Raw genomic sequence first — 22,807 nt, forward strand, 5'->3', positions numbered from 1 at the left:
TCCACCTCCTCCTCTGTATCTCTTGCATCTGTCTATCTCCTTTTCGCCAAACAATGACGACTCAGATAAAAGGGAGTCGATTTAAACCTCAGGTTAACTCAGCAGGACTTGGCTACATTTATTTTGCTTCAGCTGCATGATTTATTCCACTCAAATTCAAGGCCAATACTGGGCTTGGAATTTTTTGAGATCTTTATTTAGAAAAGAGTCCACTGATGCATTTAAATGCCTGTATTAGAGAAAATGCACGATAAACTACTCTGATACAAGCCGAGGTCGTATTAGAGAGTGTGTTCACGACTGTCCATGCTGCATCAGGCTACCAGGACAGTCTGACCCTCTATGCGGTTCAGTGTCACATCACATCCTCAGGCCTCTATATGCAGGTGATACCAAAACTGCATGTGGCTGTGTGACAGTGACTGCGAGGTTAACACACCTGCATTCTAATAACACACAGACTGGACGCCGCCGCCTGGGGAAAATGGACGACTATTCAATTTTGACTCACGCTGAGAGGCCACTGACCGCAGCAAGCAATGTTAATGTAGTTTGTTCGCTAAATGCATTTGCTGGTAGCCATTGTTGCTGTTAGTTCACCTCTGGGTCTTGATTAAGATTATAAATCCCTCACAGTGAGTGAGAAAAGCCCGATAATGTGACTTAAAGTGGGAAATACAATCTGAGAGAGCTTTAAGTATGAGCAGACAAAATGCATCACATTACTTAACCGCAAAACACTCTGTTCCACTTCATTTTTTTCAAAACATGACCTGGAATCTTTTCAATGTTCTTCTTCCTCAATAATCTTCAATTTTCAAATCCATGATATTATATAAATGCTGGTGTCAAAGAAATGCGTAGCAGTCCTGTGGCACCTGTGTCTTGACTTATTGCTGGATGCCAGGAGATAACACTGCGTGTTTAAACCTGCCTCTTTTTCTGCTCATGGAAAAATTATACTTTCACATACGTTTTAATGGAACACTTTCAAGAAGAACGTGCTAAATATAGTGTATGTGATGAGCTGGAAATGAGAACGGTCTCACTACTGACATAAACCTGGCACCGAGGCCACGGGCCACCATGCATATTTGTGATATGCCGGCAGCTTTGACTGCAAGGTATTTGACGCCCTGGGAATGAAAACAAGCTGGCAAGTCGAAAGCCAACGTGAGTTAATTTTCATGCATTTTTCATGCTGTGAAACCAGCAGCTAGAACATGTGAATTAAATCTAACTAATCATCCATTTTCATAACCACTTATCCAGTGCAGGCTATCCCTGCTGACACAGGGCGAAAGGCAGCGTATGACCTGAACAGCCATCGTAGGACTAACAGAGAGACAGATAACTCACATTTGGGATCCCCATTAACCTAACATGCACATCTTTGGACTGTGGGAGGAAGACGGGAGTTCCCAGAGAGAACCCATACACTCAAACTCCACACAGAAAGGCTCCAGCTGGCAGGCGGTTTCAACCCCATGGCCTTCTTTCTGTGAGGCACAAGTGCTAACCAATGCAGCACCACTTGATTGCCCAAATCTTTTATCACCATAAACATTCAAAACTACCAGTGCAGTCCTTTAAATATCTAGCTCAGAAATGGCTTTTTCTCCCTGGGCTGAGTGGCTGTTGCTCTATCTTCCACTGAATCCAGACATTAGACAAAGTCTGCTCAGGTCTCTAGAGGTATGTGGCCATTATTTGAGGCGGGTGGAAGGAAACTACGTGTCACAGAGTAAAGACAAAGCCCAGTGTTACAACAATCAGACAAATGGCTCCTGGGCTCTGTAAGACCAAATACAGTTTGATTCCTCTGGACCATTTGGGTCTTATGAGTAAAACACCATCTGTAACTCTGAGTCTCCTTCCTCTTCACTCTTTGTACAGTGTGCTTTGCTGTCACCTTACCCTCTCTTTCACCCTCTCACTCTTGCATTGTATTCCTAATTCCTTCAGTTAATCCCAGTTTCTGTCTATCTCTGTTTCTTTGCCTCTCTCGTTATTCAAAGCACATCCTCCCCGATCTCTCCCTCTTTCCCTCCTCACAGCATCCCTAAACAAGGACAAAGTTGTAATCCATTTACTACACTGCTGTCAACAGATTCCACCCAAATAATCCTAAAAGACTCAGAACCAGGCCTAGGTACTATCAAGGGAATGGCAGGAACAAGGAGGCGGAATGCACAGGGGACGGATGCAGGAAAAGAGGGAGGAGTGAGAAGAACATACAAGGGGTGTGGAGGAGTACAGACGGAGGGAAGTTGTGTCACAGTGATTTGAGTCTTTGTCACGCAGGTGGCGCCCAGGGGTTCCCTCAGTCTGGGCAGAGAGACAAACGGAGGCCCATGTAAACCTTAAAGAGGATTAACCCTGCCGGAGCGCTTTAATGAGACCTGAAAGTGCCGGGCACCGGAGAGCCCCGCTGATTGAGCCGCGCTCCAGTCGGATCCCAACGGTCCGCCGGCCCAGTGGCCCAGCAGCGCTGCTGCAGCCCCGTGGCCTACAGCTGCCCGCTCACACTGAGCCACATCAAAGCGGCCCGTCTGGGAGAACCCCGAGATGGGAGGGAGGGGGGGAGGGGTGGGCATGAGGGAGGTGGGGTGTGTGCGTGTGTGCACGCAGGAGAGGTGGGAGGAGGGTGCCTGGATGGAGGAATCCCTTATCTCGTCCTGAGAGGATGCTGCTCTGTGGTGCGAGATTGTCTGGAGCTGCCACCTGTCCCAGGCATCTTTGAAGGCAACACTAAAGCCTGTGATGGGCCTGACCTCCTTGAGCTCCCATTCTTTTATGTCTCTCTTCATTTTCTGCTTTGTTACACCCCCCCACCCCCTACACTCTCTACTGCTCTTCTCTCTACTTCTTAGCCCTCTGTCTCACTTACACCCTCATATTCAGCCGTGCCTCCCTTTCCGTCTTTCTCCTCTCTCCAGCGATATCTTCCACTTCACCACGCCGTTAGAAACATTTTAATTATACTATGTTCATCAGCCTCTTCTTCATGTAGAACAATATATACTTGTGACCCTCCAGAGACAAGAGCAAGATACGGGTTGTTGGTTGGAGGGATAAGGGTGCTTATCTTTGGCACTATGTGAGAGGAATGCAAATGAAAAAAAAAGTGATGAGATATGGATTCAGAAGAAACATGTCGGACTCTATCATACTGGTGAATACGGGGTAACTCAAAGCGGAGAGGAAAATCTTGTGATATTGTGGCTTTAACCGGAGAGCTGAGGAGAAGCCCTCATGGGTATTTAGTCTTCTTCTTTTCATAATTTGGTGCTTAATGTAAGCAGGAGGGAGTGTTTATTCTCCTTTTGGATGGACAAGACACAACAAATCTTCATTTTTAAGCTTTCCCGTCGACAAAGCGCCATTGTTCCTATTTGCATCTGCGACTCGATTAACCAATCACATTGGAAAAGAGGGTAAACACACTGGCAGATGATGCTACAACGGCACTGAGAAACACTGAGAACATCTTCAGTCCTCTAGAAATTCTTCTTAATTCTTCTTAGCTCCTTCACATTTAATCTCGTCATTGTTAATAGGAACTGCTACTGTTCAGAGATATGCCGTTTTCACACACACACACACACATCAGCTTTGTGGTAAAAGCGCCGCATGACCTTAAGATGGTATGAAAGTGCATTCTTGAAGCACTTCAAACTCCGCTTAACCCTCTTAAATCATCAAGAACTACAAAGAGGCACATGCATGCGAGAATACTGCCTATCTTACGGTGCGAGATGCCTCTAATAAACTGTATAAAAGGGGATCATCTGATTATCCCTGGTGTGCTGGACCAAGGGGCCACGGCAGAGCACAGGCCCATGTTGTTCTTTTTTGATGAAAGGAGGTGGATGGAAGGGATCCCTTTCCATCGCCTGCAGTGTGCCCCAGGCTTCTCTGTGCCGGCACACCACTGGGGGACTGCACCATGCCACCACGCTCAAAAAGCCAATATTGAAACAATCACAAAGACAAACACTTACCCTTGAAACAGGCACGTGTCCTCTCACCCCAGGCTCTCCTCAGTTGTTTGAGGGGGGGGGATGTTTGAACCTGCATCCAAGCCGGTTGTCACATTTAAACCAACAAGAGATCAGAAAGTTTGTTCGGTGAGAGCACTCTGCTACTTTTTTCTCCTCGTACACATGCACACACTTTATACTTTACATTATACATAGCGCACAGTGCTTCCTCTCTCTGCCACGTATAGAAAGGCCCTGTGCAGTCCATACGAAGTGAGCGACCAAGGACTGTAATTAACTGTAGCGAGGCCAGGGCCATTGTTGTGTGGATCACGTACAGTTTGATGACAGCTAATTCAGTTCAGTGGTCAGCTGCATTTTGATATAGAGGCAGACAGAATGACGCCGGGGCAGCGGCCGGCGTGCTACGGCCGAGTAGACCTGAGATCAGCTTGGCGCAGCGGTTCAGAGTTTAACCCCTGTGACTGGACACCCACCCCCCTCTCCCTATAACCATAAAATCGTGGAACAGGTTTTACACCACGGCTCAGCGTTCCCGGTAGCTTTCCCCAAACACAGGGCCAGTATGATCCATGCAGTCACCTTTGACCAGGATCAGAGAGCAGGATTCCTCCGGCCAAAAGATCCATACCTCCACCGCCTGTGCTTAGCTCAATTGGTTTCTGAGATCAGTCAAGGACAGCAAGGCTTTGGTGTGTGGGGATTAAGCCCTTGCAGCCAGATCTAGGCTAGATTTTTAAGGAGCTAAACCGAAGACTATTGAACTGATAGTTATCCATCACAGCCTGAAGATACTTGCTGTGCCTGCTCTGCCCAGACTAGATATAACACAGCAACAAAACTTCTCACTTCAGGGACGAAATTCTTTAGCATCATCTCTAAAGCTTTGCAAATTTACTGGTTGCATTCATCAACCATTCAGAGTAGTTTCAACATTTGTAAGAAAGCCATTGAAAAGCACGCGATTTAAGTCCCTCCATAGATGTGTTTAGGCTGGCAAAGAAGGGAAAGATGAGAAACTTTAAAAAAGAAAAAAAAGAGGATCCCTTTGGAGGAAGCAGAGATGCGTCGCCAGCAAGTGGGCTCACTGTTGCTGCACGACCACTGACCGGCTAATCAGCACACAATGTAGACAGATGTCAGCGCACAGCGTCGCATTCACACTTCTACACAATTAAAGATCTTAAAAAAAAAGACTTCTCCCTCATTAATCCTCATCTCAATCCTTTCTCCTTATCCTGCAGCAAAGCCTCATGTATTAGCGTTGTGGTAAGAAGGATATGGACTCTTATCCAGTGTTTGCCCAAGAAAAGCGGCTAAGACTCAGGCATCACCACGATTAGCTAATGCTAACAATAGGAGCAATGTTTCCTTGGTGCCTCCTCTTTTCTGCGCTGAAGTGGGTGTTAAAACCAGAGTAAACAGAGACTTAGGCCAAGGACATAAGAAGAGTGGGAGATCACAAGTCTGGGTGAATAGCGCAGATTTACTCAGAGCGCGAGGCCCTGAAGATAAACCCCTCTTTTGGTCTCTTGTGGTTGCTCGACTCCCACACCTCCCAGAGCTTCGCCACCATGTTAACGACCCATCGGCCAGGTGTGGTGAGGCTGCAGGTGCCATCGCATTTAGGCACATTAAGCACTGACACACACTAGCGGTAAGAGTAATCGGATTTACCTGGCTGTCTGCTGCATGGCGTGGAGCGCTGTGCAAGCGCAGCACAACGGCTTAGGGCCCCCTCTCCATCACACACACGCACACACCTGGGATGAATTAAGGAGGTGACAAAGCCCTCATAGAGAGGGACTGCCACAGGAGAATTAAGTGTGTGTGTGTGTGTGTGTGCAAAATATGTGTGCTCAATTGTGTACTGAACCAGAAACCAGAACAGGAGCCCGTAGCTTTTTACACCTTGTGGTGCAGGAGTGGCGACAGATGCTATAGGCTCCTGGTTCAAAGCAGCCGAAGAGCAGGGGTTGGGAGGGGGCGGCAAAGGTTTAAGGGGGACCCCTTTCGATCTGCTGACCCTCAGATCGTCAGAGCTCATGGGGATTGAGCTCTGGTACTGGGTTCAATCAGACAGAATGGGACCGCTGCCTTTAGGAACTCCCCATGCCCTCAACACCTGGGGCCAGAAGGAGGTGTTTTACACAGCAATGCTCTCATCTCAAATCATAAGTCTTCCTGAGCGAAGGAGAGATCATAGAAACATCAATGAAAAACACCAGAAGTCACTGACACCGACCTTGTTGGTGTTTTCATTCTTCCCTGAACACCGGGAATCAACTTTTTGTGTAATTCTTAAATGTTTGTGTTGTTTTTCTTAGTTTATTAATATTTTCATCATGCCTGTGATAATTTGGCAGATCCCAACATGATATGTAAATTGTTTGTTTTTCCTGGTCGACACCAGAAAAGAGAGAAACATAGTAAATCCTTGTCTTGAAAAACCAAAAACTACAAGAACCTTGCTGCAGATGTCTGTGCATCATGCCTACACGTGCCTACACATCCCAGCATCACTGCTATCACAGTCCTCTACTCCTGTCTGCTCCATACGTCTGCAGTCTTCCACCCTCTCGAGTCCTCGTGCACGAAGAATTCCTCTTGAAGCTCTACAGCCCTTTTGACTTTTCCTGCTGCTTTTGAACTCTCCATTTCAAGACTGTGACTTTTCCACATGACCCCAAGCCTCAGACTTAACCCCCTCCCCCCAACCCCCACCCCTCCAACCTTCCTGACTCCTACCCCGAGGCTTCAGTGGTCTGGAACCACCAGAGTTCCTTCACACATACCCACACACATACATAAAATGAGAAGTGGCAGTGTTGCTGAGTTAGGTCAGGATGTAATGGGCAGTAATGTTCTGCCCTCGAGGGTTCTGTCCAGAGAACTGCCTGGTTTTAAGTAACCTTTACCTTAAAGAGGCACCTTGATGACTCTCAGGCACCCAACCACGATGGAGAAGCAGTTAATGAAGTGGCTGAATAAATAGAGTTACAGTATAAGGTTGGGGTCCACTGGACTTTCATTACTGCCACTGGATTAAAATCCTTCTGGCGCACTCCTCCTGCTCCCTTTCAGCACCAGTATAACCAAACTAAACAAGCTATCACATCAAATCCTTGTCTGCAGTTAAAGTCCTGGCCACCAGATTAACTTCCAAATCAGCCCCTTTGCTCTCCAAACACCCTTCTCCAGCATTTCTTTTACTTAACCGCCGCTATGTGTCTCACCTTTTCTTGGAATTATCTTTGCGTGTCATCTTTGCGCAGGGGCCATGCTAATCTTCTCTGTATCGTTCCAATTTTAGTATCCTTCCTTCACCCGATTCTCTCGGGCTTTGTCTCTGTGAGTCTCTCTCGCACTCTCTCCCTCTCTGTGTCTTCCTCTGCCTTTCTCTCATACAGTCTCTGAGTCCCAGAGAGACCGAGAGGCAGAGTAGGGGGTGGTGAGGTTTGACTCTGCGTTGCTTTTGGGCTTTGAAGTGTGTGTTGATGAGAGAAAGCGGAGTACTGTGTTCAGACAGGCCCCTAATGAGGGAATTAAGAAGCTACGCTGGCCGTTCCCCATACTAACTTCCCAAGCGCAACACAAGGCGAGAGTGCGTGCGTGCGTTCACAAGTGTGTGTGCCTGTATCTGTGTGCAGAGGAGAGACGGAGTGTAAGAGAAGGGCTAATCTGTCAGACTTAATCAAGCATCTGGCGGCCCTGCCTCTCACCTACAGTAAAAAGGGAAACTTGGCTTCAGCATTACGGGTTCTGCAAGCATGTCCTTGAGCTGTGTAGCTTCTCAACTTTACACGTTAAAGTTTCAAGTTTACCATTTTAAAATGAAGTGAGCAGCTCTTGTGTTTGTGGCTCGCGGACTTACGATAGTGCGAGTCTAGGTAGCCGTTGCGAGGGTCCATTGCAAACAGCGTGCCCCGGTATGGAAGTGCATGGTCAGCCAGATGTGGCAGGGAACCGTGCTGCTCCTTCTTGAGCAAGGAAGGGCGTTCCTCCGTAGACGTAGAGGGCTCCTCATTTATGCTTCTGTCAGGGGCGCCAGGCGTCGGGACCTGAGAGCTGATGGCGTTGCGCCTCTCACGGTGGTAAGGCGTGCCTGAACTCTCGTCCTCTGCGTGGACATGAAGACAGAAAGACAGGAGAAGAATCCAGTGTTATAAATTTGGAAGGGCAACACATTTTTCTTTTAAACAGATATCAGAATAAAAGCTGTAGCTATGAACGCTGCTCATGTAGTGGGGGAGCTCATAAAAGGAGGAGCTGCTTTGCACACCTGAAACCTACGGTAAATCTGCCTTCCTTCAGCCCCTGGATATGAGAGTTCAGAAGCAGTCAGCGTATGAGCAAACGGACACCATGGAGGAAAAAATTCCAAACATCTGAACAAGTGTTTAAATTCACATCTGTCTTCTCTTTTTATATAAAAATAAATTCTCATGAAGAAAACAACTCAGGCGTTCAGTCAGCATTCAAAGATGCCCGTTAGCAAGCATCACTGGCTACACCAACCCCACCCTGCTTCAGTCTCCAACCAACCCCCACCTTTCACTCTTAAACTAAATCTTTTTCTCTTTTTCTATCTGTGTCTAAGGGGGAAATTAGGAGGCCCTCTGGAGAAAGCTGCTTGGCATGCTGTATAAAGCGGATAAATGTGGAGCTGAGTTCAAGGGCTAAGCTCCACCAGAAAGACCTGACCTCTGACCCCTTGGCTTGACCTCTGAGATGACATATATAAGGGTCAGTTATCCTCGTGACCTGGTATTAGCCCTTTCTGTAGTCTGATACCACAGAGACTAACTCAGAAAGAAACATGCCATCAAAAGTATGTCATTTTTTTTCAACTGGGTTGATTTAATCTTTAAAACAGGAGGACATAAATCCTGCCTGATGATTTAGGCCCGGACGTCATGATGCTCAGGGGCAGACTGAACTGGGATATTTTAGTGAACAGCACTTTAATGTGTTTGTGGGAAATTCTGCAAAATCACTGGTGACATGCTAACTAGATAGGCAGGCCAGACCTTAAAAGAGTGTGATTGTTTGTACGTGGCCTATTTTAAGAATTATTTTTGTTTTTATATATTTTGACATTTTGCACTATCAAAAGGGTCAAAACATGAATTCCAAATGATCTTCAATAACACGTGATCTTAGGGACTTGGGTACTTTCTTAGGTTTTGCTTTGAACTGAGACATCTGTATGTTATAGATTCAAAAAAATCATCATTTGTCAAGAGCAAGCCCTTGCTTTTTTGCCCTGAGCCAAATCCATCAGTTCCAGCTTGTGTTGCCCGCAGGTCTCCATGTTCAGCCCGGGTTATATGCAATTATGAGTTCACCACTAAGGCTGCTGGTCATCAGTACACTCCAATGTTCTTTCTTGTATTAACGCTTCTCACCGGGAACCTGGCAAAATACCGTTGTGCTGGCGCCAGAGGTACTGCAGTATTAGCAGCCTAACAGCGTGAGCAGCTCCCCCACTATGTGCCGCAACCCAACAGCATCCAACTGCCAATTAAGAAACAGAGGCGAGGGCCAGATTAAAGAGCGCACTACCTTAAGCACTGAAGAGTGCTGCTATAGAGCTGTAGCACTTCACAGAAGAAGAGAAGTGATCAGAAAGGAGGAGGTTAAGAGAGAAAAACAGAGAGGGAGAATGAGATTGAGAGAGGCGAAGAGAGCGAGAGAGCAGGAGGAGCAACCCAAGGGTCCTGCTTTTATTCTCTTCACTCTCCCACATCCATTACCTGCGTTTGGACCAGCGTGCCCTCGTGCAGCACTGGCAGCAGTTTCAAGGATTCTTAACGCGGAACTGACAACCAGAGAAGCAAGGCGCTCTCATCCCCGGGAAATGACAGTGTCAGTTATGATATAAGTATTTAATCCTATACTGCACAGTCAGTGATCTTATTAAGGGAATAATGCAACTTATACGGTTAAAGCTGGATTAATAGGTCTGCGCTTGCAAAGCGCAATATTAACATAAAGGGATTTCAGAATTGGGTTCATCTCCTGACATGAATTGAGGAAGTCGAGACTGTAAACTATGCGGGGAGCGAGCGATGCTAAGGGCAGAGCGTGTGGCTGTGTGCAGCTCCGGCTCCTACTGTGCACGCTCAATTCTTTAACATCCAGAAAAATCTAGCATTACATCTGGGAAAGTAGAAACTTTCTACATATTCATGAGCTTGTTTTTGTACTTTCATACATATATTTGATGTTTTATAAATACATTCATCACTGGGGCTTGACATGGTGTAGCGTGAAGTTATGAAAAACTACAAAGGAGACTCAAGCGTTTACTTTTTTTTTTTTTAAATCTATACTTTACATTTCTATTTGCCAACTATTTCAGTGAGCACTACTCTTCTTGTCCTCAATCTTTCGTGTTCTGTCTTTTTCTTTCCTTTTACTTTCTCGGTGACCCCCACCGCTATTCAGATGTGTCTTTCTCCCTAAAGGGAGGTCAAGCGACTAATAGTTCAATCACAGCACTGTCACAGTACCACCATCCCCCCTCCAGTCACCCCAGCAAGCCCTGGGTGGGTTTCATCATTCTACCATATACCACCTAGAGGGAGTTCATTACATCAGTTCATAGGACCTTAAAGAGTTAAACAAACACTCTGCAGCACAAGGGTCAATTGACTCCTTGACTCCTCAGTGGAGGAAAGAGAGTCTCTGGTAAGGTTTTTCTTCTATGCTGCTTGTACCTGGCGAGTGGAAACTTTTTACATCCTTCTAACGTGTTGAGCATCTGTCAAGAAATGAGGTAATGAAGACAGAGAAGACACAGGTAAACACATGCAACTTTGAAAAGTTCAACCCTGCAACACTTCTCCAACTCTGACCATCAGCCCAGCAGACCCTTTCCCCTTTTCCCTCCCTCATTTTTCATTCCTCTTTTATTTCCCTCTCTTTTCCCATGGTTGCCGCATCCAGTCCTCTACCAGTTTGCAGGTCTATTCAGCCCAACACAAAAGCAGCAGGCCGGTCCTCTGTGGACCAGAGGAAAAGCATGCCTCTCAAAAAAACAGAAAAAAGAACTATCCCGCTCTCTCTATGGTGATTGAATTTCTTAACATCTTTTCAAAAAGCGCTTAAATGCCTGGAGGCGAGAGGAAGAAACAAGCTAATGGTGGATGGGGAGCACTGAACAAATTTCAGAGCCCTTTCCTGCTCGCGTTTGAGGTTGAAAGCGAGCTCCTGCCTTTCAAGTTTCAAAGTCCTCCTTCCTCCCGCAGTGTCACTGAAGGATTTGAAAAGAAGGTAATTGTGCTCACTGCCGTCCTGATCAGAGCACACGCCCCAGCTCTAGTATTTCAGGAGCTTTCTCTGCCACTATAATGGTACCTGGTGCTCCATTCCTGCATTCTTCCTCCCTTACTACTCTTTCTCCTCCTTCTCTCTCTCTCTCTCTGACCCTCTACAAATGCACTCTGTATTGCTCTCACTCACTTGGTTTCTATCCTTCTTTCACCCCCAGCAAGCCGCTCATTAAATCCTAAAACCCAGGTTTCTCCCTTTTTTCCTCTTGTCTGGGGTGTCTATTGTAGGATTCTGGTTCAAATACCTTTCAAGAAAACCCTATGCATGGCCTTTAATATGGCAGTATAAAAGACAGCGTGGATGCAATGACAAAATGAAATTTTGAAAGAGATAATGAGATATGGAGTGGGGCCAGTACCTCTTAGAACTGGGCCCTGGGACAAGAGGGGGGCTAAAGTTAAGGATGCCCAGCCAATTCAAAGAAACAGCAAGTGAAACAAAACGCTCAGCTTGTTGTTTTTGAAGGCATTTTCTAGAGGCGCAGGTTAAGAACGAGGACTGTTGTTCCTCCACATGCCAATCGGTCCCTCACTCCCAACCGTCTGATTTGCCTTCTGGCCTGAACTCAGTCAGAGTCTCCAAAGTTGGGACATGCATGTTGTACAAAGGGCCATTGCGCACCATAGTTTCCCCCATCCCCAGTTACCACTTTTTCTAAAAGCTCAAAATATCAGAAGGGGTGTTCTTGTACCTCTGAGCCAAAGCCAGACATGCGCTGTATTCCACCTTCGAACTTCTCAAAGCGCTGTTTGTCAGTGGCACAAACACGTTTTGGCTGGGGAGCACATGGAGAGCGAACAAGGAGAAGAGGAGTGGAGGATATGCGGTGAAATCACAAAACACTTCTTCAAAGCTCCTCTCCTCCTGTGCAATAATCTCTTGCTCCCTTTTTCTTTCTCTTGCAAATCAACTCCCGGGAAAGACTCAAGACTCCCCAATTAACAATGAGAGGGGGAAGAAAAATTCCAGCAGCTGGCTAGAGTTTAATAAGACTACCTCTCCAAGCAGCTTAGGCTTATGTACCTGATTCACCGGCCCTGGCATTGGAGCTAAAGACAGAGGGAATCATTCACGATTAGTGCAGGCTGAAATACGAGGGAGAGAGCGAGAGACCGTTCAAGCTCTACCAAACCCAACAGCAAGCGCGTAGGGGATTACTGCAATTGTGTGAGGTATTTTTCTGATCAACTTCTTGGCTGATAGGCTCAATGCCACAAGGAGCTCGGGGCCTTCCACAGAACAAGGTTCAGTTATGCATTATGTGAAGGTTAGCGAGCCTTGATGTATCTGACTAAAAAGGTTGACTTTTGAACAACTTCCTTAACAAAGACATCTAAGGCTACGTTCACACTGCAGGCGAAAGCGCATCAAATCCGATTTTTTTGACCCTATGCGACCCATATCCGATCATGCTATGACAGTGTGAACGGCGCAAATCCGATATTTTCAAATCCGATCTGGGTCACTTTCGTATGTGGTACTGAATCCGATACATATCCGATGTTTTAGAAAGCGACTGCTGTTTGAACGGTCAAGTCGCATTAAATCCGCCTTTTACGTCACCGACACAAGACTGAAGCCAATTATCAGCGCCAGAGAAGCGCCCGAGAAGACATCGCGAACGCTTCCTAGCCATCCAGTGTAGATGTCAGTGAAACTGTTGGGAAGACAACGTAAACATTTTATTTGTACTGTATAATCTGCAGATTCTGACAGAAATCTGCAGCTATCCTTTGAAGCACCGCTCCTCTCTTAAACAGCAATAAGGATAATTATTAGGTTATCTACATTATTATGTAAATAACAAAATAACTTAAAGCAAAAATTGGGAAACGTAAAGTCCGAAGTCTTTATATTAACGGCCATCAGTCAAACTGTTTGTTCTTGGTCTAAACAGAGCGCGTTGTGTGTGACATCTTCTTTTGCGCATGCGGGCCGCTTTGAGCGTTCACACTAGAGCGCGTTTGCTGTCGCATTTTATTTGTAGTGTGAACGAGGAGACAAAAAAATCGGATTTGATCAAAAAATCGGAATTGAGCATTAAGACCTGCAGTGTGAACGTAGCCTAAATGTCAGAAGGCAGAATGAGGTCATTACTCTGATATCTGTGGGCAGGATAGTTAGCAATCCCCCAGTCTAAACGTCTGGGGAACTTCAGCAAATATAAAAGTTAGCTCCCTCTCACTCTGCACTCGTGTTTGATTCTGTCTCTGCAGAGTGAACCTGCTGTGGTACATTATTTAACTATCAGTGCCTGATTGATGCTTGGACGAATTGCAGAGAGAGGTCAGGATGTTCCCTCTCCTGGTTAGCAGTCTATTGTCGGCGGCTGATTTCCCACACAGCGTCCGCAAATGCCCTCTTCAATATTCATCTAGGCAAATTTGATGACTCCCACATCTCAATTTGGCTCTCGGCAGCCTACGCCCCAGCCCCCTGCTCCACCACTCGCGGTCCCAGCTTGCTCTCTCTGCCGCCGGGGGTCTTCTGGGACGCACCCAGAGCCTCAGCATCTCACAGTCCCAGCCTCCAGGCCCCGGGGCTGGGGAGGGGCAAATCACAGCCTGCTTGGCTCCTTTCTCTTTCCTTGCGCTCACCTCAAATCAGCCTCACAGCAGGGTTGTGTCGTGCCAAGCCTCCGCCTGCCCTAAGCTACCCCTTATTCACCCATTAGGGGCACAGGCCCACCGTAGAGCTGCCCGAAACCCCACTACCATTTCATCAGGGCCACATTGTGAGGGAGCAATGAGCATCGCAGTGAGAGAGCTGAAAGCCCTGACTGTAAAAAGCACACTGATGCCTTTTTGACCACAGATAGTTACAGCTTTTAAGGTTTTTCACTCAAAGGGCACCTTGGCCTGTATTCTTTGAGGAATCAAACACCAAGAGATCCATTTGATCAAGGCTTCAAAGCAAAAAGATGCCATTTAGTGCTCTGATTGGCTCATAGACTGTATTAGCATTGCTTCAGACTGTCACAAGCCAGCTATCATCAGCCATAACCTGTTAGACCTTTGTAATGTCCTCCGCAACAATATAAAATGATTATGTGCTAGGGCAGATGAGGGCATAGTCATGTCCGCATGGGATAGTTTGTCTTCGAGGGTGGATCTGGGCACACTGCCCACCAGACCAGAGTGGGCCAGCTTTCCACTGGGCCATAGCACTGGAATCCCGCTTCTGACACCACAGTGATCCGGACCAAGTCTGTGGCACTCAGATTAGGGACGGCTCGCCAAGAGAAATGAATATCCAGCCAAAGAAATGCAGAGCCAACAGTTGGGATAAAATTATAAAAAAAAATAATACAGTAATTTCAAGCACATCAAACATGATCCAAAATTCCACTGTGGCTATATCTCACCTTTTAGTATAGAATAAGAATTTATAAAGCTCTAAGCATGAATAATCAGCTTTTATTAGCGCAAACCTTGTGCATTTATAATTCAAATCCTTTCATGTAAACAAAATGAGTTTTTACGTAGAGAAACACATCCACACATTGGGGTAAAGGTTTTTAAGAGCTTTTTAGTGCATTGCATTGAGACATTGAGAACCCCATTAAGATAGTTTGCCCACACTTACTGGGAGTTGGATAATTAGACACTTCAAAGGCACCTGCCCGCCCTCCCAGGGGAGACAGAAATCGCCGCCCCACGACCCGTTTAAAAGCATGTTAACTCGTATCTGAGGCTAGCAGGCTAATTTAACTTTTGACATTTGATATCTGAGGAATGAGAGAGATCAGCCATTTAGCTGGAACAGGATTACCCCCCCGTACACACCCCTCCTCCTCTCCCACCCGTTCCAACCAACCCCCCCCCCCCGCTCCACCAGTCAGGCCGGATTCATTAATTTTCTTGCTGCTAAGCACTTTATCAATGACTAGTGAACATCTAAGTCCAGAGTGGACTCTCTCTCTCCCTCCCTCACTCACTCCTCCATGGTGATTAAGCCCGTGGATGTTCAGATCTGTCTGTCTAATTCACTGCCTGTGCTGTTGCTGCTGATCTCTTCTCACACCTGCAAAGCAGCTAAGTAAACAGAGGTGAAACTTTTTTGAGAGTCAAGCTTGAACATCATTCATACCGCATCCAATTTAAACAGCATCTGACGAGGTCAAAATGCCAGAAACACTTGTACAAATAGTACAGCTCTATTGCTACTCAAACACATGTCAGCTCGTGGCTTTTATCATGGTTATGACCGTTTCCTCTTTTACTATGCACCTTATAAATAGGTGAAGTCGTTCCAGAAGCCTCTACTTTGGAAACTGTATTTAAAAAGCACTTCCCAAATGATTTAAAAATGCTCTAACAGTAGGAAGAAGGCTGATCGCCTTCATCCTATTTCAGTGACTGAGTAGACCATTTTCCACCGCACAAATTATCGTGCAGTTTTAGGGTGGGTCACAGCTTTGTGCACGTTCCCTACTGCAGGATGCACAGTACTTCTTTCAGAAAAAAGAAAAAACTGCTGGGGCTCTATGGGGATTCATTTAGGTTGAAAGCAACCAGTTTTTTATTTATAAATTTAAAAAAAATAGCAGTAGCAAGAAAAAAAGAGATGGCAAAGAAAGGTTTGTTGGCTTCTCATGAATTGAATGCGGGGAGATGTCAAGAGAAATCAAGAAGAATAGGTATACCTTACTTCAAAAAAGGACTATAAACATCCTTAGGATCACAACCTCAAGCTCTCCAGATTAGGAAACTACCACATGTTACAGTTACAGCAATACAGCGACAAATGCTGCATTACATTTGCCTCAGGAGTCGGATGCTGAAGCTGGGAATGACTTAATTGCAGAATTGAGCTCCTCGGAAAGGTAGAACATTCATCCACCACAAGAAATACAGAACAAAGCTTTTTTTTTCTTACACTTAGCACCCCTGCAGCACACTCATGAATAGACCCTCATTAATGCTCTTCTTTAAAAGTTTAAGGACTAAACATACCAGCGCATTACGCGAGCACAAAACTGGATTTTAGCATTTTTTTAAAAGTACTGTCAATATTTACGTAGCAAGCACATTGTATTTTGAGAATTTTGTAACTGACCTGTTGCGTATGTATTTTGCAGAGTTTTTCTTGTCAGCATGCAAAGAAAATATTTAAATCAATCATTTATTAACGTGAGCAACAAACAGTTTACTGCTAAGTTTGTCAATATTTAATGCAAGAAAGAAGCGTGTCTTATTTTTTGCGCTTGATATTTTAATTAACTAATAACCTTGTTTCCAAAACGATGCAACTTTTGTAAATGACCCGTAAAACTAACCACACCTATAAGCACTATTTGGGGATTGCTTAACCACGCTCAGCCTTGCTTAATAAACCCTTACAGTTTTAGTGTTTACTGTTCTACAGCCGCCATCTTGGCTTACTTAGTCATGTTGGTGGGGTTGTTCCAACTTTCTGTCTTGAAAATTCTGACTTCCGACTTCAACCGGAATGCAGTGAAAGCTGCTAGTGTCGCTGCTTAGCATACAGCAGGGGATAGCATCACAGCAAGCAGTCTGGAGATACACCCTGAAGGGCAAATGACTGACTAAATACTGTTTTATCAAGAGTTTGCTTCACATAGCATACAGCACAAGCAAGCTAGTCACCGCATCGGTACATTTCTAAAGGTGGTTTACTGGCCTGTATTTAAACACACAGCAAACATTCTTTCCTCCAAAGTACGCTTTGTTGTGTTCAGGCTAAGCTTGTTGAGAAGCATAAGGTTTGGACGTAATTCAAGTTTCTTATCTTAGTTTGTACAAACTGTTAGCTGACTTTTGTTTAGCTTGCTAATGTTGCATGCTACATAACAAGCAATCAACCATTGCAATGCAATTTAGCAGGCCAGTGGAGTAGATTCAGTTTTGGACTCATGCAGGTTTCTCACGGAGTAGCTCGTGATTTAGTTTATCTCACCAAACACCTCATGCGAATACCCTTTTTCTGCCTCCTCCTGCTTTCTGTCATCACTTTCCCCAATCACAATTCAGCTGTTGCAGTTAAATCATTTTCTGTTTAAGCTGCAAGATGAATGAACTGCTGATTTCAAACTTGTCATACCTGTGAAACTGAACAGTCAACCAACGTAAGTGAAACAAACCTACAGGGATACATTTACTTGTGTTTATTTAAAGTACCTCTCCAAATATATTTACATTTAGCTAGCAATCATTGACATATCACAGTTTGGGAGTTTTGAGGGGAGTTAATTTGCAACCATAAATCTGCATTAGTCCCAGTCTCATGCTTTCTGCTGAATGTCTACATTACAGGTTGAATCGGGGGCTACATGTGAGTGTGACAGATCTGGGTTAAACGAACAGCATGCCTGCAGCTTTGATGCTGCAGCTGGTAATGCTTACAGTTTCTAACCCATCACATTTAAACGCAAAGGTCTTTAGAGACCATGACAATCAGAATTCCAAACTACAAGCCAAATGCCATAAAAATAAAACAACTCAACAGACTCACTTCACTGTGCTCCCACAATGAGGGGCTGTTCTTTGGCACGCACGTTAATCCACCCTGGCTTCAAAAAAGTGAATCAACACTTTACTTTTGCAACTCTAATTATCTAAAATAACATTGGCCCATTTTCCAGTTTAATCGTCAAGACTGAGCAGCTAACAGTTCACTTCATAAAGATTTTCCAACATGCTGTCATTTTATGACGCTTAATAGTCAGGCCACATTTCCTACAGAAGACCTGACCCTCACCTGCCCCCAATGTGTGATATCAGCGGGAGTGCCGGCTTAATAACAGAGGGTAGTTTAGCCCTCTCCTTCTCAAAATAAAGGTGAGATGTGGACAACTTCATTATAGTGTCTGCTGCAGGCAGGGAAAGCCCTGCAGATTAGAGGATCTGCCATGTTGGCCAAACAGACTTAACCACTGTCTGTTGGGAAGGGGCTGAAGGTTGGAGGTGAGCGAGGAAATGAAAAAGCACAAGATTTCTATGTGATTAGATAAATGCCTCTGTAATGCGAGAGAAAGCACAATACACAGTGAAACTTGCAGGTGTGGACAATTTATGGGACTAGCTGCTGGAGAAATTGTCTCATATGTCACAGGTTAGATCAGACAGGATGCGTAAAGTATGACTGAGGGGCTATATGCTCGTTTAACGTAAAGTAAAGTATGGAGTATAGGGAATGTTTATCTGAGAGGATCCTGGAAGTTAAAGATTGTTTGTACATGTCACTCTTGAGTGACATGTACAAACACAAAAACCATAATTTTAAAGTCCACAACTTTAAAATTTAAATCCACTTCAGACGAGTACAGTCAAAGCAATGTTGTGGGTGAACTGAGACATTGTGGAAAAATTGTATTGTTACTTGTTCTAGAGAAATATGCAATATGAATAAATCTGCTCCAAAGGACCATCTGCCAAGTTTAGCTGCAGTAATATTTAGAGCACCAAAACTTTAATATTTATATGTGAAGGACTCACTTCTCATGGAGCAAGTCAGGTTTGTTTTTTGAGGACGATGAAGGGGATGCAAATACAAATACTTAAAATGTGAAAAGTGGAGCAAGCATCTTTGGCCACATTGTTACAAAAATAAACTTTTTAATGGATACTTAGCTTTTCTTAAAATGAAACTATGATGTCAGACTGATAACTGACCCAGATTTAGCATCACCTATCAAATGCATATATATTTGTTTAAAAAATATCCTAAAATCTATAAATCGAAGCCTTTACCATTCCCTGTACCGTTCCACATTCTTCTATTTGACCAGATGTATTGCAGTCTGTCCTTGTGTTTGTTTTCTCGACCTTTTCACTCCTCGTTTTTTCCTCATCAAATCTCCTCCGTCTACACTGCGTCCATTTACCTCACTTCCCATTTCCCCGACTATTCCCCCCTGCATCTCCCCTTCCTGTGGATGTCCCTGCTCAGTAATAAGCTCCTCTCATGTATGACCTCTCCTGTCATTCCCACCACTGGAATCCTCCTTCTCTAATCTCTGCATTACTTTTACATTAATCCCACACTCAGCCGTTGGAGCTCATGTGACACATTGCCATCATAAACCGCTGCTCGAACTGGAATGAATTGGTGTGATGAGGTAAAGCTGACTTAAAATGCTTAAGGCTACCACAGGATTCACCTGTAGCCTGTTGCTTTTCTTTTTCTTCTCCATCCTTAAGTCCCCCAATTTTCCCTCTCAACGCCCCAACTCCTTCAGTGCATTTTCACTCACTCCTGGCCTTCAGCTCACACTCCAAGCCTACTTCCTGTTCCCATGTCTTCCCCAAATCTTCTCAGTCTTCCTCCATCTCCTCTCATCCCTTTCCCCTTGCATTTTCTGCCTCTCTTCATCCACTACCTCCCAGCACCTCCATCCTTCTCCCTCTCCCCTTTGGGCCGCAGTGGGACTGTTGGACTCACGCAGCCACATGCTGAGCTCCTCCAGAGCCAAGCCAGAACAAAGAGCCCATTGAGCCGAGCAGAGACATAATGGGCCGCCTCTGACAGCACCGAAGATGAAGTCATGAGGTCGCCAAACAGTTAATAACGACGACCCCATCCTCCAGCTGCACCAAATGTACAGTTTTGGAGAAAAGTGAGAGAAAACGAGGGTGTCTGCAAGCACGCATGACTGAGTTTCCACAGTCTGCAACGCGTGTGTACATATCTTAGAGCATGTGGACGGACAAAAAGCTTTTAAGGGCGTAATGAGATACTCCATGACACCCAAAAATGTGCTCAATCACTGCGTAAATACCACAGAGGAGAGACAAAACCATCAGAGAATTGCACTTTTAGTTTTGGCCTCGCTCCAGCTGCAATGCAGAACACCCACCCCACCACCACCACCACAACCACCTCCCCCCCTTCTTCCTCATTGGAGTCTGTCTGGCGCAAAGTCTGACATGAGACACATCTCCCCGGGACCGGAGCTGTCGCTGCAAGGCCCACACTCTGAACATCATTAGACTCACAGCTCCAGGTGAGATCATGCAGGGTAGCAAAGACCGGAAGATCCAAGTGTATTTGTGTCTGTGCAAAAGCACGCATGCTGGAGATCTGGTTCAAGCATTCATCTCCATGCCACTGAATGACCGTGGCCTATTAAAATGCCTTTACAGGACCACTTGCTTGTCAAGAGGCCTCCGGGCTGAGTTGTGCGCGGGATAGGGGAGGGAGGCAGAGCGGGCGGGAGGCGGGAATGGTGAAAGACAGCTATGCAATTGATTAACATTAGAAGGACTTGCTCAAGTTCAAATTGCACGACCTCCTCTGCTGTAAGCTACAGACGTTTGTTTCCCCGCAAGTAGAAAGCTTCTTTCAAACCCTGTCTGTGCTACACATCTGAGTTCAATTCTCCGCATGCCCTCACTCTGAAAATCAATTCCTCCTCCTCTCCTCTGCTCTTTTCCTCCAGGTCTGCGAACAGACCAGGGCGAAGGGATTACACTGTCCCTCCCCAGATCCGAGCAAGACAACAAATGGTTCTTATCAACTGACACCCCCTCTGCCGTCCAGAAAGAAAAGGCAGAAAAACTGGCCAAGCCGCTTCAGCACGGATGTGTTCTCTGGGTTCTGTCTGCCAATCGTGGCAACTCTTTTCACACTTAAAGCCTGAGCTATTTACGAGAGCCCTGGGAGAATACGTGCACAGCACCGGAGGGTGGGAAGAACTGAGGGGAGAGAGTTGCTGCTTCTCAACCTCTGCTTCTAATCAATCACCAGAAATCACTGCCATGGTTTATGGCCTTTGATCCTAGCTCCTCTTTCGCACTGGAAGGGAGAGAGTTGGGCAGAGAAAGGGGAGGGAAAGCACAGGGAAGGGTGAGAGTCAAGGCCCAGAGGGTGTAGAGGTCAGGGGAGAGAGATTAGGGAGTACAGAGCCTTTTGCGCTCTCAAATCTGAAAGCATGTCTTGATTTAATCCAGTGAGTTTAGAGCGCAGAGCAGCAAATGGCCTGGAAATATCTTTCATGCAAAAAGCTAATTATAAAAGGCAGTAAGTACCTCACAAAGGTAAAAAATATAAAATATATTTTAAAAAAAACTGACTCTAGCTCTTTGTGCACATAACATATGATTTCACAACTCTATAATATATTAATAATTTTATATTTTTTGGCTTATTTATGTATTTATTTTGCAGAAAACAAAGAATCCACAGGTTATTCATAAGCCAACTAGCTGGTATTATTTCTGAAAATGTTTCACTGTGCATAATAAATACATCTTTGTAAATAAAATCAAACTATACAGACAATATCGAAGCCTATTTTTCTTTTATATAAAATCCAACCCTGGTGGCAAGGCCACTAGTTGCCCCTTCATCCAAAGAGAAGAGCGCAAACAAACCAAACAGAGAAAAACACGCCACAATAAATCCTCCCAGTCGGGTCGTGACACTCCTGCTTTGTTCCTCCTGGCAGGTGGGAGGCCACTGATGCCTCCCGACAAATGGGCAGAATGGTAGAATAATCAACTACTGTTTCCCCACTTTATTGGTTTATGGGTTTACGGGTTTACGAGGCCGCCGGCCTCGCACTCTGAGGGGAGCAGCAGGAGCCAGAAGGACCTTAGATACAGCAGATTGAAGCTGGTCAATACGCACCAATCCTCTCTCATGAGACAAGCTGATCTGTCATTAAACGGCTGGTCATTGGTTTAGACTTGCATGACCTTTGACCCCTGGGCCTTTCTGGTAAAAATGACCTCGGGTTTGTTTTTGTTTTTTTAAGGAGCCGCTGTGACACGAACTCTCACAACATATTAAAAATCTAAGACTTGAGATGTATGCATGCCATGAATTCGAAATCATTTAACTACAATTTGTTTTAGTATCTAAAGATACACACACATAAAAAAATACCCCACAGAATTCAGCATCATTGCTGAAAGACAACATTAACGTTAAAAACAATACTGAGATTTTTAACAAAAGCTGAGATTGCCAAACTTACTCGAAGATAAGGAAAAGGGGTAACCTTATCTAATACGGTTTGCAGACTTCCTGGTTTAGACTATTGCTGTGCATTCACTCAGTTTCCTTTGCAAATCGGTAAAAACATGTGGCTTATTCAGAGATGCTTCTATTGATTATCATTTCCTGTTTTTGTTTTTTGCCCTGTCTCTTGTCTTTGTGGTGGATCTCAGCAGTTGCTATATTAAGTCCAGTGTTGTTGTAACAGCTGGCTAGCACAAAAAGAAGATCTACATTGTAATTAAGTTGATTTTTGTTCTATCTACAACAAGTAGCACTAAGTGGAAAAAAAAAAAAGATGCAATTCCACTACAGCTAAATTGTGGTGGCACCACTGCAGTGTTCAGAAGTCTTGAGGCGGCGGCTTATATGCATCCTCCAGCAGTGAGGGAGCAGCGAAGCCCCAGCAGGCAGATCTGGGCAGGCAGAAGTGTGCCAGACGAGAGAGGCCAGGCAACGCTGGAGTGGGTTGGGCTGCTGAGGTTCCCCTCCGCCCTGAGTAGCAG

General features: G+C 45.2%; 1 protein-coding gene across 1 annotated transcript in view; it reads right to left on the reverse strand.

The window, feature by feature from the left end:
• The window catches only part of gli3 (GLI family zinc finger 3), a 97,230-nt gene that overhangs the window by 51,185 nt on the left and 23,238 nt on the right, over window positions 1–22,807 (reverse strand). Inside the window, exon 3 of the mRNA XM_082546941.1 lies at window positions 7,879–8,124. Within this exon, the coding sequence (XP_082403067.1) occupies window positions 7,879–8,124 (246 nt within the window). The remainder of the gene's footprint in view (window positions 1–7,878; window positions 8,125–22,807) is intronic.

Source organism: Aulonocara stuartgranti (assembly GCF_965226115.1).
Source record: "Aulonocara stuartgranti genome assembly, chromosome: 9".
Taxonomy (NCBI): Eukaryota; Metazoa; Chordata; class Actinopteri; order Cichliformes; family Cichlidae; genus Aulonocara; species Aulonocara stuartgranti.